Source organism: Urocampus carinirostris, chromosome 5 (genome assembly GCF_059441175.1).
Source record: "Urocampus carinirostris isolate Australia breed hairy pipefish chromosome 5, RoL_Ucar_1.0, whole genome shotgun sequence".
NCBI classification, from domain to species: domain Eukaryota; kingdom Metazoa; phylum Chordata; class Actinopteri; order Syngnathiformes; family Syngnathidae; genus Urocampus; species Urocampus carinirostris.
This window is the reverse complement of record NC_142353.1, coordinates 38,745,631-38,762,517: the sequence shown is the minus strand read 5'-3', so window position 1 is coordinate 38,762,517 and position 16,887 is coordinate 38,745,631. Positions and strand designations below refer to the sequence as shown.

Genomic DNA, 16,887 nt, shown 5'->3' with positions numbered 1-16,887 from the left:
AACGTTGCTGTCATGACTTTTGGGGCAATTTTACTTAAAACATGTTTTTTTTTTAATTGTTGTTCACTAGGTTTTGTGTATTGTTACCCAATGCAACATCTATTGCAGCCGGGTCATCCTGGAAAGGGAAAACCATTTGTGTGTCCACTTCTCAAAGTTTCTTATTTTCCTCATGTTGAGGCTCTGGGTTTTTTCTTGCCCGCATGTCGGTTTCAGATCAGGGTATGGTGGAATTGTGCCCTGTGCAGTCCTTTGAGACATTTTAAGATCAAGTGATATACAAATAAATGTGACTTGACCCGAATGTCCAAATTGAAACAATACAAAGTGAACAAAAATTGCTGCTAATAAGATTGTTGAATTTCTGTGTGTTGGACCAACAGTAAAGAAAAAAACCCACTGTAAAACAGAAATGATGGAAACTCACAAAAGTATTGAGGTAAGTAAGCAATGAACAGTTTCTAAGTTGAAATCTTGGCCTCATTTCCTTGTTTCTCCAAGGTGTGCGCCCATATTTTCAAAATAAGTATTGTAAGCACATGAGATTGACTGCAATAAAAAAATGGTCTGTTTAAATTCTGTTGTTTCTTAAGCCAACTGCACAACCATTTTTTGTACAAATCCAGGCTTTGGACAGGCAGGGGCTGGAAATCAGGGCCTGCCAATAGCACCAAGTACTGCGCATGTATTATTAATTCATTTTAAAAAGAGTACCTTCCATCAGAGTTGTCTAAAATTGTTTTCAAATAATAAAAAATAAGACATTACCAAAATGGTTGCAAGCACACAATAAGATAATGGACACTAATAGATAAACACAATTGATCTGATGTCTCTAAGGAAGCTAATAGATGCTGATCTGTTCCTTTGCGTCATACTGTGCATCAAACCAGTTGCATTGGGACAGGAGGAAGAAGAGTGGAGAATAAATCTATTGCAAAAGATTTCAAGCTGGCATCAATAGCATAGCAGCGTGTGTGAATCATTCTGGGAAACATTTTAAGTGAATGAGGAAGCAGAAAAGGAGCTGTAGGATAGAGAGCAAGGCAAAAACACCAATTATAAGGACAACCTTGAAAGACCGAGTACATGGAATACTACTATTGTGTGGTAAAAGAGCGTGAGATTCACTAAGCATTTCCAGTTGTCTCCAATTATTTTGCGCTCATTCTTATTTTCCATGCTTTGGGTCCTCGTGGCAAAAAGAAATGAGATGAAACAATTCCTTGTGCAGAAAAATGCGGTTCTGGAATCTGGATGCATATCATCCCTGGTTTCACCACACAAAAGCTTGTTTGTTACTTGTAAGTGCCCATGTGCATTTATGTCCAGGTCCGGTATTTCTTTAACCGTTTAAAAAAAAAAAAACAAGAAAACACAACATGCAACTCGGAATAGTTTGCGTTGCAGCTCTATTTGTATCCGACACCTCATCAGTTAATGGCCTATACTAAAACAAACCTTTTTTTCTATACTACTTACGAAAAAAACATAATATTTAATCCTCACGCTCAGATCACAATTAGTAGATTGGTCAGTTTTTACAGAACCAATGCGTTATTTATGGATTGATTTCACAGTGATAATAAAAGCAACATGACAAAACATTTAATTCAATTTATTAAATAGAATGTAAAAATTATACCACAGCCCTTATCCTCCCACGAATATTAACATTCAATGTAAGGAACAAGTAAATTCAACAGCAAAAATATTTGCCCTGAACACGCACGATAAACGACACAGGAAACAGATACAAAAGCAAATACATGTTCCTTTTGAACAGTGAGTAATTAAACTACAAATAAAAAACAAGACTGAATGAATCACGTGGTTACTGATTTGCCAGTTAGCAATACACACATAATCAGACTTCTATTCATTGTGGCACTGATTGATGGCTATTTAAAAAAAAAAGAAAACCGATTCAAAAGGCATTGGTGATTCATCGAAGCCTAATGATGTTCCTTAAATAACTATGACATAAAAACACTTCAACCTCAACAGCTTTTGTAAGCAATGTCACAACTCATTCCATTTCTAAGAATCTTCATTTAGATCTAACAGTCCCTGGGTTTTGTTTTGTTCTCCAGTTCTAATGTTTAAATTCCATAAACATGTTATAAAGGACTAGTAACTGGAGCAAAAACTCACATAAAGTGGCACTCTTCTCCTGCTGAGCTCCATCTCTGCCACACCTGCTAAAAAAAAGGAATGTTAAATATGCATTTTAGGAAGGGGGTTGGGGGTGTAACAATGTATTATTAAACATTTTATAAAAATCTGCCTCCTCAGCTCTTTACCCTAATATCAACATAATGTTCAAGGCAGATCTTATTGGAATATAAGTAAATCATCTTTTTCATAGGTATCATATTTATCCGTTCATAACGCAGATTTTTTTCTTTACCTAAAACATAACTTAAAGTTTGGGTGCTTGTTATACATGAGGTTTTACTGTAGTATAAATCCATATATGTGCAATGAGTGATCAGTCGAATAGTATTGCTGACCACAATCTGACAACATTGGACATTTGGGTGCAACGGGATTAGAACCCGGGTCACGGCAGTCAGAACGCCGAACCCTAAACACTAGAGCATCAGTGGTATAAATGACAAGCGAAAAGGCAATAGATTTCATCTCATAATCACACTATTTTTACCAAAGAATGTTAGAGAATGGGTAAAGACAGAAAGTGGTCCTGAAAGATGTGAACGCAAAAAAGCACGGCAGGGAAACAATTCATGGTGTATGATGTGAATCGGACATTGAAGGACATTAAATGAATACATGGTACATATTATGTTGATATTTTGTTCATAATTTACATTGTCAATAAATTATTTTAATCATGGCCGCAGAGTTTGTCACTTACAATGGGTAGTTTGAGCTGAGAAACAGCAAAAAAAAATTGTATACCGGTTTTGACATGAAAATTAGGTGTGCGTGTTATACACAAATATATACGATTTATAGTAGATGACGTTCAGTGGTATATATGTGTGTGGGCAGCACGGCGGCGTAGTGGTTAGCGCGTGAGCGGCACAGTTCTGAGGTCATGAGAATGTTCCTCCTGTGTGGAATTTGCATGTTCTCCCCGTGCTTGCATTGGTTTCCTCCAGGCACTCCAGTTTCCTCCCACATTCCAAAATCATGCATGTTAGGTTATTTGGCCGGTCCAAATTGTCCCTAGGTGTGAATGAGCGAGTGAATTGTCTGTCTGTCTGCCCTGCGACTGGCTGGCAACCAGTTCAGGGTGTCCCCTGCCCACTGCCCGAAGATAGTTTGGATGGGCTCCAGCACCCCCGCGACCCAACTGTGGATAAGCAGTGCAGATAATGGATATATGTGTGTGTGTGTTTTTAGTTGGAGATATCTAATTACCGCGCTGCAAAAGGCCTTTTGTTTTGCCAATGTTATTTTTATTTCACTTGTGTATTACAAATATTACAATATAAAGGCAAAACTACATCAAATTTTGTTTTATCAATCCATCCTTCAATTCATTTTCTGAACAAAACTGTACTCTTTGTCTTTGGTCTTACTACTAGCATAGTTAATTGCTAGGTGCTAATTAGCACTATTATCTTGAAATTAGTAGAAAAAAAAGATTTTTCATAACTGTTGTTTGTTAAAATATATTTCAAACTCGTTGAAGCGAGAAAAATGACATTAAAATGAGACATTAAGCTTTAATTGAAAAAGAAAAAGGAAAAGAAAATAAATCTTAACAAAAACAATCATTGATTTGATGGGGTGAACTTACCTTTTGCGGGCACGAGTCGAAAAAAATAATCTTCTTTTACAGAAACAAAAAATCCTGCTTTGGCCGCATTCCTTTTCTTATTGTTAATAATTCACGCGGCGGTGTAAATAAGTTGAGTTGATTCGGAGTGGCTCTTTAAAGGGGGGCTGACGCAAACAGAGACCGCCCGGAAACCTCATTTTCACGGAGCAATGGTGGAGATTGACACTTTCTCTCTTTAAAAAGTTGTTATAGATTATCCGGGTAACAGCGCTCTCTATAGTAAAAAGACGGTACTACAGGAGTGACGGGCGTTAATATCAGGGGTGGGCAATCTGAGTTGAGGGCTACACAGGGGTCCTAAAATTTGGACAAAGGGCCATGAGGAACATTATATATACAGGGTTGGGTGGGGTTATTTTAAATGAATTACTTTCAATTACTCAATACCAAATATGCTCATAAAAGACAAAAGAAACTAGATATGAATAAAATTACTATATTTTGTGCAGGCTTGGGGAGTAACGGAGTACAAGGAACGGCAAAAATGATGGCAAGCTGTTTGCATTTTTTTCATTTTGTTTCTGTCGCATTTTATGTTAGTTTTGCCGGAGATCAAAGAGATCAAAGCCAGGAGAGAAAGCTTACCACGTGTTTAGAGTCATAATTTTATTCATATTTAGTTTCTTTTGTCTTTTATTAGCATATTTGGTATTGGAGTAATCCAAAAGTAATTGAAAGTAATCACGTTAAGGTAACCCTACCCAACCCTGTATGTATTATATATATATATATATATATATATATATAAATAATAATAATAATAATTTACTTGTATTGTCATTCTTTGTAACAATGTACACAGAACGAAATGTCGATACACATATATATATATATATATATATATATATATATATATATATATACAGTATATATATATATATTGTATCCTGCAATACAAAAGTGATTCTCAAATTGTTTAATGATGTTAGATTTATACAACCACTACCAACCAGATAACGTCCACAACTCATGTTTTTCACAATCAAGGATATTTTCAAGACAGTTATGTATAACCTTCAACCTCCCCAGAAATATTAATATTTGATATTTTGGGCTGTCTTTAAACTTTGTGGTGATACATATTAAATGGTTGTTTACTTACCGTAATGCAGTGGTGGGCCGTCGGGGCCTGCAAGGTTTTCTCTGCTGGCCAGAACATATCTGAATTCTGTGTTGTTAAATATATCTTGTCCATGTATAATTATAATTCCAAATTATCCATCTTCCTTTTATTGCGTTTTCCCTGGTTGCGCTGCCTTCAGATGTGTGCTTTCATTTTTAACAATCACATTTCACCCATTTCTTGTTACCAGGGTTCCAAATCTACCCGGAGACCTTCAGAATCAGTTCTGCAGGCCCTGAGGCATAACATCAGTGTCAAAAATGCTGTTGGTTTCTTTAGCCAATCAGATTTTGAGTTGGCGAAACAGGGCCTTCTTGAAGGCGTCAGCGGTCTGGCAAACTATGATTGGCTAGGGGGCAGTAACAGAAGTATTATGCCGAAAAGGTGAAGAAAATATCAGCGTGTCCACTACTTCTGTTGAACGGAAACTCGACTTTTAACATTAGCAACAGGAAAGAACTTCTTGATGAAATTGAAACGCACGGATATGTGCGAGCGAGAAATTAAAATATTTTTAGGAAAATGATGGATTTCTTTCACCAACAAAAGGGAATTTTGGTGAGTAAAATGTGGCTATATTTCTAAAGAAAATAGTAAAACATTCTTAGGTTTTAATAGAGGTTTTTGACTGTCACAGCTGTAGCTGCAGTAAATGTCTAATAGGCATAACGTAATTATTGAGGGTTGGATTGATTCAGCTTACAGAAGACCTTCGGTACTAATTGCAGGGCTCACTCTTAGTCAATCAGTTGCAATGGTCAATGGGCTGGACTGATTTAAATGTAGCTCTGGCATCACTGCCATAATTCAATGATACTCACTGTGCGTGTGTCAGTAGCATGGAAAGGAGAAAATGCTTAAAAAGAAAATCAAAGATCATTTTTAAGATTTTGCAAGTGACAATTGTTTGACATGTGGTGGATACCGACATTACCTCGATTTTAGCTTACCTGCATTGGTTCCCTGGTAACTTAATATGTGATTTTAAGGTTTTGTTGGTAGTATACAAAATCATGCATGGACTTGCTCCCTCATATCTTTCAGATTTAATTTCTCCAATGTTCCCGTCTAGAGCCTTCGCTCTGAAAATCCTGGTCTACTAGTGATCCCAAGAGCCAAGAAGAGAACCGGAGGTTCGAGAGCGTTTTCCATTCGGGCCATAGTGCTGTGGAATGCTCTGCCCACTGACTTTTGATCTGCAACCGCGGTAGAACTACTGTTTAAATCTACGCGTAAAACACACTTATATTTTATAGCTTATGAATGACCTATTTTCCTCTTCACAATATCTGTGTATTATTTGTTATTGCAACATCCGTTGCAGCCTGGTCATCCTGGAAGCGGGACTACCTCGTGTGCGGTCCCTTCAAGGTTTCTTCATTTCCTTGCCCTTATGTAGGTTTTATTTAGACCAGGGGATGGTGGAACAATAGTCTGTAGTTTGCAATATTCTGTGACCTGTACAGCCCTTTGAGACTCCTTGTGATTAAGGGCAATACAAATAAACAGGACTTATTTATAGCAAATTTTAAAATATTTTCGCCAATGCGAACACATTTTCACGCTGAGCTAACTCCACGATCACTAAACTTTATTTATAAGCATCTTAATAAATGTCATTGTACACAATATGAAAAAAATCATATTCATTGGCAAATTCACACACATTCCACATTCTCAAAGACCAATTAAGAATTGCTTTTCAGAAAAACACCTGGGTTTGTTTGTGAAAATCCTCATGAGTACACATTCTAATAAATGTGAGAGTTTAAAAGGAGCCCTGAAACCCGGACCAAACCGACATTGTCTGATGGATCTATGGGTTGCCCATTACATGTGGCAAGTTGAGGCTGCTGGGATGTTTGTTTGTATTCCATCACAGAACACATCAGGTTGCCATCAGCTGAGATCGAGAAGTACCTGCTTCTTCTTCGGCAAGGCCGTTGGATCTGTCCATGCCAAGGAACGGCACTTCCTTTCTTGGAGTGCAGGAGGCAAAAACAGTGTCCAACATGCCAAGCACCTCCACAAGTTCTTTTTGGTAGTCAATTTCTCTCTCCAGTAGATCCTGGAGGCGTAAAAGTTGACGGTCCACGATGGCCGACTGGCCGATGACTGAGCAATATATGTCCAGGATCATCTCAGCTGCCATGACCAGGACGGGGGTGAACCTGGGGTCAACTAGATTCCTGGAGAAGAAAATAAAATTCATTAAATTTATTCAGATCCCGGTAAGGAAACATTGCATTCAAACTGCATTATTAACAGTAGTAGTTTAAAAAACTATCATAATTTAAAACACACTTTTACTCTATAGCTTATGAATGACCTATATTTCCTGTTGACAATATCTGTGTATTATTTGTTATTGCAACATCCGTTGCAGCCTTGTCATCCTGGAAGCGGCATTACCTCGTGTGCAGTCCCTTCACTCTCCTCATGTTGAGGGTTTTGAGTTTTTCCTTGCCCTCATGTAGGTTTTAGATCAGGGGATGGTGTCAATATAGTCTGCAAGTCTGTGCAGCCCTTTGAGACTACTTGTGATTAAGGGTGTTGCAAATAAACATGTCTTGACTTAATTCCCATACATGGGAAGATTCTGCTAGGTTCATTTGGTCCTGCCAGGGTCTCATAATCTTTTATTAAAAAAGATTTCCTTTTTACATATATACAAATGCAAAACCTAAGTAGGGCTGCAACCAACGATTATTTATAAAAATGAAAGGAATCTGTTGATGGTTTTTTTTTTAATAATTAATGAATAAGATTTTTTAAAAACACTTTTCATATCCTCCTCTTTTTTCAAATCCCAAAGTTTTGGACATATAGAAAATTATTGCCCAAAACACTACATTCTATAATATAAAACAAATAAAAAAAAAACAAGTATTTGTAAAATAACAATAATAATAAAACTATCAATGTATGCTATACACCTGTAAATATGTAAGATACTCTTTTCATAACACCTTAACAAAAGATTATATTACATTTGGACTTAGAAAAATATATATATCCACAAAAATCTTGGCAACGCATTTAGGAGAATTGAATCGATTTTATCAATTTTTGTTGCAGCCATATAGTTATTAAAAAGATTTTTACATTTCTTATTTAAAATGATCACAAACGCCATGGTGTGTATTTATGCTACATATAACCGTAATTCAGAAGGAATCTCCACACAAAGATGACTTTCGGTTGTTGCGGCGTTTGTCCCGCTTCGCCTGCCTTGTGATTAGAAAGCTGGGTAAAACCCGACATTGAAAATCGCGTGTTACCGCAAGTGGACATTTTTCAACTCTTGGCGATTAAAAGAAAAGGTTTAGCGCAGCATATTCAGAACAGAAAAGTTGCTCAGCGCCTTGTCGCGCTGCTGGCATTTTAAATGGAGCGTAAAAACGCGGCGCTGCCATAACAAGCAATAGGAAAAATGTGCTCAGAGAAGGAAAATCTTTTATGGATACGGGCCATAACTTTAGCTCACAATTTGCGTTTTACAATCACCATAGCAACGATAACAAAAGCAGCAGTACTGATACTTAATACTGAAAATGATTCAGTAAATCAGCGATAATAGTATAAAGATTAAATACATTTTAAAGTCATATTGGTGATTTGCTCTCCTTAACACTTCTCCAAAATAGTACAGCATCTGAACAACACTAGTTAATTTTAGTCAAGCTAGATGACAAGCAGATTTTTTCTTTGTATTAAACTCCTGTCTAGTTTGCCGTGTCTTCGCCTTTCATAACTATCGTATTTATGATTTAATAGTTTACAAAAGGCACACGGAAAACACTTACAGTTTGCTACTGTAAATATATCTGATGGGTAAATGTAGTTTAGAGTCTCACCCTATTAAGAAGTTGAGTAACTGAGAAACAGCCTTCTCATCCCGTCCTGCTAAAGCGTTCTTCAGGGTTCCTCTTCGGTCTAAGTCCTTAATAACAGCAACAACAATTTCTGGCTTCTTCGATCTACTCCATGACTGTGAAGCAAGTAAACCATGTATTTAATATGCTTCCATTTTTTTAGAAGTAAGCTTAAGGGAACATTGTGTAATATTTGACCACTAGATTGGTATTGTCTGGTGCAGACAAAAACTAGTCCTAAATGAGCACAGTGTAGCAGCAAAATGACAAAAATGGCGGCCACTACTAGCTATGGATTCTACAATGTAAAATAATTACAAATTTCTCGACCTATAAATGTTTATAAAAAATAGCATTGGTATGATGGTTCATGCATCTTTGCCTATTATTCAAATAGATTTTACTGAATGTTTTTTTTCTACCACCAGGAGGCACTAAATATTACACACTGTCCCTTTAAAGATACTGGTCTGAAAATACCTCAAGCACTACATCCAAAGCCTTGGAAACATTGAATTTTTTTAGCTCTTTGTCATGTTTTGCCAGATACTGTTTCACAGGTTTACTGACAAAATATTCATCCTGTGAAAAAAGAAAGAAGAACTTATTAATCAGGAAGACTGCAATCAAAAAGCATTTTCATGTAACAGTTATCATACATTCCTTTGCTTGTAAAGCAAAAGAGAAAACAGAAAATCTTACTTGTGCTGGGTTGTAGTTTTTCCCTTTCACAAACCGAGTTTGTGTTGGCCGTCGCCTGTCTCGGTCTAATAGTCCGGAATTCTCGGGGGCTTTTTTGTGTTTGACGCTCAGAATACCGTCTATCATACCCACGGCAATACGCTCATCATCCGGCTGTAATTTAAATTAAAATACATTATCGGTAAGTTAAACATTTCTTATTGTACAGGTTATAATATCCTTACAGCCAAAGCCAAACTGAGAATGGAAGTCGCATAGTCGAAGTTGTGCACCACTTTGTATGTAGTTGTGTTGTACACTTTTACGTGCCTGATTGGAAAAAAAATATGTGCAAGGTCATAAAACAATAAAAACAAACACACAATAATTTTATGGGGGAAAAAGCAGTAATTGATGTACCTGTCCAGAGAGGCAGAGAGCAACCTTTGGCCATTGCTTCCCAGACAAACACAGGTTACAGTTTTGTGATGATTTCTTAGTGAGACAAGGGGCTGGCCGCATTTCAGTAAATCCCACACTTTGACATATCTTCCCCCTGGAAATGCCAAACACAAAAGGGGTTTTGGAGTTGAAAAGCAAAGAGTACAGGCCTTCAATGAGGCTTCCCAAAGGTAAAGATGATGTTGGTTCATGTTAAAAAGAACATATCTTTTATTTACCAAAATTGTGAAAACAGATGGTTCCTCATTGGCTAAATAAATCTCGATTTTGTCAAAAAATGTATGTAAACACAAGCAAACAAAAGGCTGATAGAACAGGCAAGGCAAACATGTGGCTCGGCGTTGTCTTTTTTGAGGAGCAACAGCAAAAAACTGGTGTGAGAGAGCTTTGGGGTTAAGTTGGGCTAGGCAACATGGCCCAAAAATAAGATCGATTTAACCAGTCAGGCTTGACAATTAAAATGTAATATATTCCAAACAATTCACTCAACCTGATGAAACTACTGTCTAAAAAAATAGAGTGTTTGAAAACGCATCCCCTTCAAACTGTTGAAAGAAGAAAACAGACGCTGCCTTAATTACGAACGGGATAGATTCCGGACGATCATTGGTAAGTTGAATTTGTTCGTAAGTTGCCTTAGTGCTTTATTTTGTATGTTTAAGGTTTATATATGTATTTTTAAGGTTTGTGTAAGTAATCTGTATTTTTTTGTACTAAAAAATAAACATTTCATAAAATAATATTATATAATTATAATTATACTGTATTAGATTATATAATTATATAATATTATATAATAATTATGTAATAGATAAATAAAGTTGAGTTTAGCTTACTTTTGGAAGATGCGCTTCAAGAGTTAGGCTACTTCCTCCTCCATGGAAAAAAGTGGACGAAAAAAAATGTTTTGACCATTTTCTCAACCACATCAAGCTTTTTTTATTCCACTTTAGTTTCAAAAGAAACAGCTCGCCTCTTTACACTTTTCACCAACCATATTGAATGGATGCACTGTATGTTTACACCCGAATTATGAAGTAGAAGCCGGATTTTTCTCTTCGGGGTGGATGCTGGGTGACCCTTTCACATCACCACCATACGCCGGTAGCGATGGAAATAAGCACTTCTGTATTGTCCTCTACTTGGAAAAAGTTGCACACGATACAAAATCTAACGTACAACAATGCCCGGATATTTTTCAACATCCCGAAAAAAATGTTCGTATCTACAATTTTATGTAAGTCGAATGGTCGTAAGTAGGGGAGTATCTGTAACTGGTTTGAAATCTGTTTTATCACAATGTTACAGGCAAACCGCAGGCAAAAAATAAATAAAATAAAAACCCACACCGCTAACCTGACCTAGTTTATCCGAGGAATCAACTCCTTGCCCTAAAAAAAATTCTCGTGCCGGCATGATGAGGGGGCCCTATCGTGGTTGGAGAGCCGAAGCTAGCTAAGCGGCTAGCGGCGTTATAAGTCTTCGGTACCATCCATAATCATGGTAAATGTGAACTCTCTACCAGATAAGACCGACGAACTGGCTGTGCTGGTGAAAAACATTAAAGCGCACAGGGAGTGCAGTTTGCTGTGTTTTACGGAAACGTGGCTCACGTTTAGCATCCTGGACGCTAACGTGGAGCCATCCGGAGCTACCCGGAACGGAGCTATCCGGAGCTACCCGGCTCCAGCGCTGTTAGACAGAGACACGAAAGCCTGCGGGAAGCGGAGAGGAGGTGAAATCGCTAAAACGAGGTGGTGTATCCCTGGGCACAAAGATTTCCATCTGCCGCAGGGAAGTCAAACTTTTGGACTAGCGTGTGTGACGTCATCCACTCCGCTGTGGCTAAACTACAACAAAGCACCCCGAAGGCATCCTGTTAATCTGTTAATAAACAACAAAAGGATACTGCAGCAAGTGTGAATTTCCCTACGGGGATGAATAAAGTATCAATCTATCTTGTGATTGAATTGCTTGGATGCCAAAATTAAGTAGTTAGTAACCTATTGTTTGATCATCAGCACCACCTTTCAGTAATTCAAATTAAACTCTTATATTGCCATCTTCCATTTCACGATTCAGGATTTTTTTTACAAAATGACAAATTAATTGACTTCAATTACAATAGCCCAAGCCGAACGTAAAGGTAGAAGAGTTAACCCAGCAAAATATTTGAGGCTGGGATGAACATAAGTCAGCTTAAAGGTGCCTGCTATATTATTAGTCAGGCGTTATGATTCTTAAATAATGAAGTGACATTATCTTCAACAAGTGCAATATCAACGTACATTTCAAGTTAGGGTTATACGCAAAAAATAACCGACCTGCAGAGACAAGGAGTCCCTCAGAAGGGTACAGGAGCACACTTTCCACCGGCTGGCCATGATCCATAGTTATTACAGAGCTGTCTGCTCTGGCATCAAACATTTTGATTGTGTGGTCATAGGACCCTTAAAGCAAGAAAAAAAGATGTCAAATTTTGCACAAATCATGCTTTGTTATTTGTCATTTCTTTATTATATTAAATCACCTGTAATGAAGAGATCTCTGTTGAGTTTGCTGGTGACACCACAGCGAATATAATCTGTGTGTTCTTGGTAAGCGGTGACCTCAGTCTCATTGGGGATGTCCCAGAGTCGGCAGCTGTAGTCGTCCGACCCTGTGAAAATCTGGTACCGATCTGAGGTGAAGTCTGTCACACGTACGGCCCTTAGAGGAGTACAAGATAATACGTCATTTTGAATGAAATATCAAGTTTGTAAATTTTTAACTTATAGGTCACTAATTTTAAACCTTTATCTGGAGCAGTGGGATATATTTTTCAATGTAAAAGTACATTACAGATTAAATTAAATCGTATTAAGACTCCAGATCAAAATTATATGTATATGCAACAGTTAATGTTTTATCCACAGGCTTTTTGTAATATCGAAAACTTAAAAATAAAAACTTCAAATTCCTACTTTGTGTGCCCTTTCAATTTCCTCAGCGCCACCTTGCCACTGATGTCAAACAGTCGCACAAGCGAATCCTCACATCCCGCGACAAGGAGCTGACCATCTGAACGGAACCTTGCGCAATATGCAGTGTCCTTAAAACGCGTGAACGATTTCACTGGCTCCTGGGAGAATGGGCCATAAATATGGATCTAAAAGAAAGAATGTAGGAGAAAGATACAGTTCAATATTATAAAAATTAGAATCAGTGCATTTTTGTGGAGGCAAGCAAACATACTCTTGTAAATGCTGTCACAGCGAAGTTATGCGGAGCTACAGGGGAGAAGTCTATATTTGTGACTGATCCAAATTCTTTTATTTGGACAGGAGCCTATTTGAGGAAAAACAGAAGCATAACATCCAGCTGAGAATCAATACGTAAAAAAAATAGAATATAATGCACGTTGATTCATCAAAACCTTACACTCACCTTGTAGTTTTTCCAATACAGATTGTCCTGCGTGACTTTCTCACCAAGTTTCGGGATAACTGGAATTTGTGTAGGTTTGAATGAAGCCATTTCTGCCTACTTGTAGTTCCTGCTGATCGTAATATAAGGATATCGAGAAAGGAGGTTGATCACATGTTGAAGCAGCAGGTAAAAACCGATGGGGAATTTCAAGGAACTGAAAACCGAGTGGTATATAACATTTTCATATGAAAAGTGATGTAACTTGGATGGCTTTCCCTTACAATTTTTTTAAGTAGAAAGGCAAGGCTGTTTACCACAACCAACCAATAGCCATGTTCAGAAAAGATGATGATATATTTAACATCTGTTAAATGGCAAGAGTGTAGTTACACACAGGAATCTGGCATTAAAAACTTTTGCAAACGCTCAAATGTGCTCAATCTCAACTAGCAGAGTTGCGTTAGCACGGTGCCACATGACATTTGCTGGTGAATCAAGCACATAAAGCCTTACCTTTTGAAATAAAATTCCGGTGGGGGTAAATGATCTTAATACAAAACATCAAAATCAAATTATAACAAGGTATTAACAATAAAAACCATAACAGAAATGCATCACGTTGCCACAGACTCCTAAGGAGGCGGCCATGATGGTTTAAATGATCTACTTCCGGTTCTTTTAGTTGATGAGTTAAAAACAGAAATATTTTTTTAAATTTCTATTTACAACAGAAAATAAACCTATAAATTTGTATTTATTTCATGGTATTGAAAAAAATGTTGAGATTATTCCCAAAAATTTGCGGCGTCCTAATTACGTCACATCCGGAATTAGCCCCTTTCTCCGAGCGACTGTTGACTGTGGCAGTCGCGTGTTCGCACACTCCCAGGTTAGTTTGTGCACTTTTAGATGATATTAAATAATCCAACAATGTTCGATTTTAAATGTGTGATTTTTGTTTACTTATCCTTACCTTAATGTTTTAAAGGGTTTATACATCCACCGAAACGTGCTACTGTTGGGTTGTTAAGGCCCAAGCGCACATTTTAGCATGGGTGGCTAGTAATTAGGTTTCTGTTGTACCACTTATTGCAGTCACTAATGGTCAAAGCGTGGTTATTTGAATAACAACTAAGGTTGCAAGGTTAGTTGAATGAGGAAAAATGCATGAGACTAATGCGAGGTTAGAAATGGTAAAAATATAGTCTGGAAACAAATTCAAGGTAATATTGTGCGATCTTATCAAAGTTTTGATTATTTACACTTCACTGTTCGATAATTGCACATTGCATTCTATCATATAGCCCCTATTTGGATAACATTAAATTTGTTTGGTTTTAACGCTTTCAAAAGCTAAGCTCACCAGTGAGTGATATGTGTGAAGCACTTAGACACTTAGTCAATATAACTCAATATTTATAAAATCTCAATGTGATCAACTTTCTGATTTCAGATGAAGGAGTCCATAATGAACCCGGAGAAGCTTGCCAAGCTGCAGGCGCAGGTCCGCATAGGCGGAAAGGTCAGCTATACGCCCATACTGCTTTTGTTACTTGAAATGGCTTCTATCAATTAACATACATTTTTATTTCTTTAGGGAACAGCTCGCCGCAAGAAGAAGGTGTTGCACAGAACTGCTACGGCAGATGACAAGAAGCTACAGTTCTCCCTGAAGAAGCTTGGAGTCAACAATATCTCTGGCATTGAAGAGGTACGAGTGAATGGGTCAGGATTGTCTCGTGCAGTGAAATGTAGTCAGGGGGAACATGAAAATAATTTTCCATCTCTAGCCAGATTGCAGCGGTTGCAATAAAGGACAATAATTACACAATTGGGCAGCTCATCTTTTATCTCATTGGTGGAAATGTCACATGACTAATACAATATCCATGTCATTGCAGTTACAGTTACAGGAAAGATTATAACCGTTTGTTTTAACAATCATTATGAATTTAAGTACTACTACAAATTTGTCTGCTATTAAAAATTATTTGTTATTCGGTCAATATTCTCTACAAGTCTTTTTTTTTTTGTGTTTTGCAATCAGTTTTATAAGTGAATCAATTTTGTTTTTTAGACTCGCAGACACCACATCATCACTGTAGTAATACCAACAGACTTATCCTTGCTCAGAAAACCTCATATCACATTTCTTTTCGCTGCAGCTAAATAAAAAAGCGATTAAAATCAAAGAAGTATCATCTTCCTTTTGAAACACTAATCATTTTTCTTTTTCTCTGAAGGTGAATATGTTCACAAACCAAGGAACAGTCATCCACTTCAACAACCCAAAGGTGCAGGCCTCCCTTGGAGCAAACACCTTCACTATCACAGGCCACGCCGAAAACAAACAGCTCACAGAGATGCTTCCAGGAATTCTTAACCAGCTGGGAGCGGACAGTCTCACTAGCCTCAGGAGATTAGCAGAGACGCTGCCCAAGCCAAGTAAGATCAATATTTTCAGCACTTCCTCCAGCCTGCCAAAGTTCACACCTAACAATAGTTATGTTTTCACTAGCCGGGGGGAGCAAAGCATCCATAATCACTGCAGATGACGAGGATGATGAAGTTCCAGGTAAGGATTGGCACTGAGTGCTTAATTATATAGCAATATATCATCACTTCGTACTGAATTATCAGGATTTCATATAATTGTATGCTGTTACATACCTAAATGGCCTCAAAGATATTCAAGTGAAGTTATTTATCATTTACTAAACTCGTCAACGCACTTCCTTGATTTATTGTAATGTATAACTTGTGTTAGTTGTGCAGAACAGTCAACGTAGACCCTCCTAACACCTCTTTTAATCTTTCAGATCTTGTCGAGAACTTCGACGAGGCATCGAAGAACGAGGCCACTTAAGACACCCCAGCAAACAAAAACACTTCAAACACCTCTTTTCAGTTGGTCGCTGTGAACGTCACGACCAGCTGATCTGAGATATAAAGTAGTGAGCGTTCCTGTCCTCTGCTACACGGCTTTGTCATTCTGCAGAAAATGATTTTAACCGAGCAGCCCTTTGCCTTCTTTCATACTGCCACCACCTAACTACTAATCGTGAAATAAAGATGTCATTCAAACAAAGAATGTCTTTTTGATCTTTTATGGCATGCAGCATAGTTATCAAACTGATCAGAGGTTGCTTTAGAAGTTGGGGGGCGTTAGAATGACGAATAAGAAAATCCATTCATTGACACACATCATTTAATCAGATATAAAGTGGAAGTTGAGAAGCACGACCGAAATAAAGTATTGACCTCCGCAATCTTAAATCAACGATCACAAAACCACAGAGAGGAAAACGTCCCCTACATCAAAAGTTAGGCGGTTAAAGGACCCAGCACTACGTTTACTCGTTGGAATATCATTCGCACAATATGTTGTAAACACCCAGCAGGGGTGTCAATTTTAAACAGAAGCAAGGGCTAAATAAAAATACGCTACAAGCTGAGGGTTCTGCCAAACCATCCTACGCTGTGGAGACGGCGTACCTTAGGCTGATCTGACGGCAATTTCTTAATAA

General features: G+C 37.6%; 3 protein-coding genes across 8 annotated transcripts in view; 1 reads left to right on the top strand and 2 right to left on the bottom strand.

Annotated features, from left to right (window-relative positions):
• The window catches only part of LOC148366331 (rho guanine nucleotide exchange factor 28-like), a 65,071-nt gene extending 61,146 nt beyond the window's left edge, over positions 1-3,925 (bottom strand). For 3 of the 5 annotated variants that reach the window (XM_088336777.1, XM_088336782.1, XM_088336779.1), the window contains exons 1-2: positions 3,770-3,924; positions 2,155-2,201 (exon numbers count right to left, since the gene is read on the bottom strand). In XM_088336777.1, coding sequence (XP_088192903.1) covers positions 2,155-2,187 — 33 coding nt within the window. In that variant the 5' untranslated portion in view covers positions 2,188-2,201; positions 3,770-3,924. Of the gene's footprint in view, positions 1-2,154; positions 2,202-3,769 lie in introns of all 5 variants that reach the window. The other 2 variants (XM_088336778.1, XM_088336780.1) reach the window with 1 other exon arrangement.
• A 2,579-nt stretch (positions 3,926-6,504) lies between these two features.
• Positions 6,505-14,013, bottom strand: utp15 (UTP15 small subunit processome component). Of its 2 annotated transcripts, none has more exons than XM_088335200.1 (12): positions 13,874-14,013; positions 13,379-13,490; positions 13,187-13,279; positions 12,916-13,100; positions 12,483-12,661; positions 12,277-12,402; positions 9,911-10,046; positions 9,736-9,820; positions 9,512-9,664; positions 9,290-9,391; positions 8,792-8,925; positions 6,505-7,123 (listed from the first exon to the last, which is right to left on the bottom strand). In XM_088335200.1, exons 2-12 carry the CDS (start codon positions 13,466-13,468, stop codon positions 6,823-6,825), a joined length of 1,584 nt encoding a protein of 527 aa, XP_088191326.1. In that variant the 5' UTR covers positions 13,469-13,490; positions 13,874-14,013; the 3' UTR covers positions 6,505-6,822. The 2 variants fall into 2 exon arrangements, with proteins under 2 accessions (XP_088191326.1, XP_088191327.1); XM_088335201.1 differs by having other exon boundaries at positions 13,379-13,487.
• A 184-nt stretch (positions 14,014-14,197) lies between these two features.
• Positions 14,198-16,384, top strand: LOC148366329 (transcription factor BTF3-like). The gene is made up of 6 exons (XM_088335199.1): positions 14,198-14,249; positions 14,814-14,882; positions 14,958-15,071; positions 15,604-15,805; positions 15,879-15,935; positions 16,180-16,384. The coding sequence occupies exons 2-6, from the start codon at positions 14,814-14,816 to the stop codon at positions 16,224-16,226; spliced, it is 489 nt and encodes a 162-aa protein (XP_088191325.1). The 5' UTR covers positions 14,198-14,249; the 3' UTR covers positions 16,227-16,384.
• The last annotated feature ends 503 nt before the right edge of the window (positions 16,385-16,887 follow it).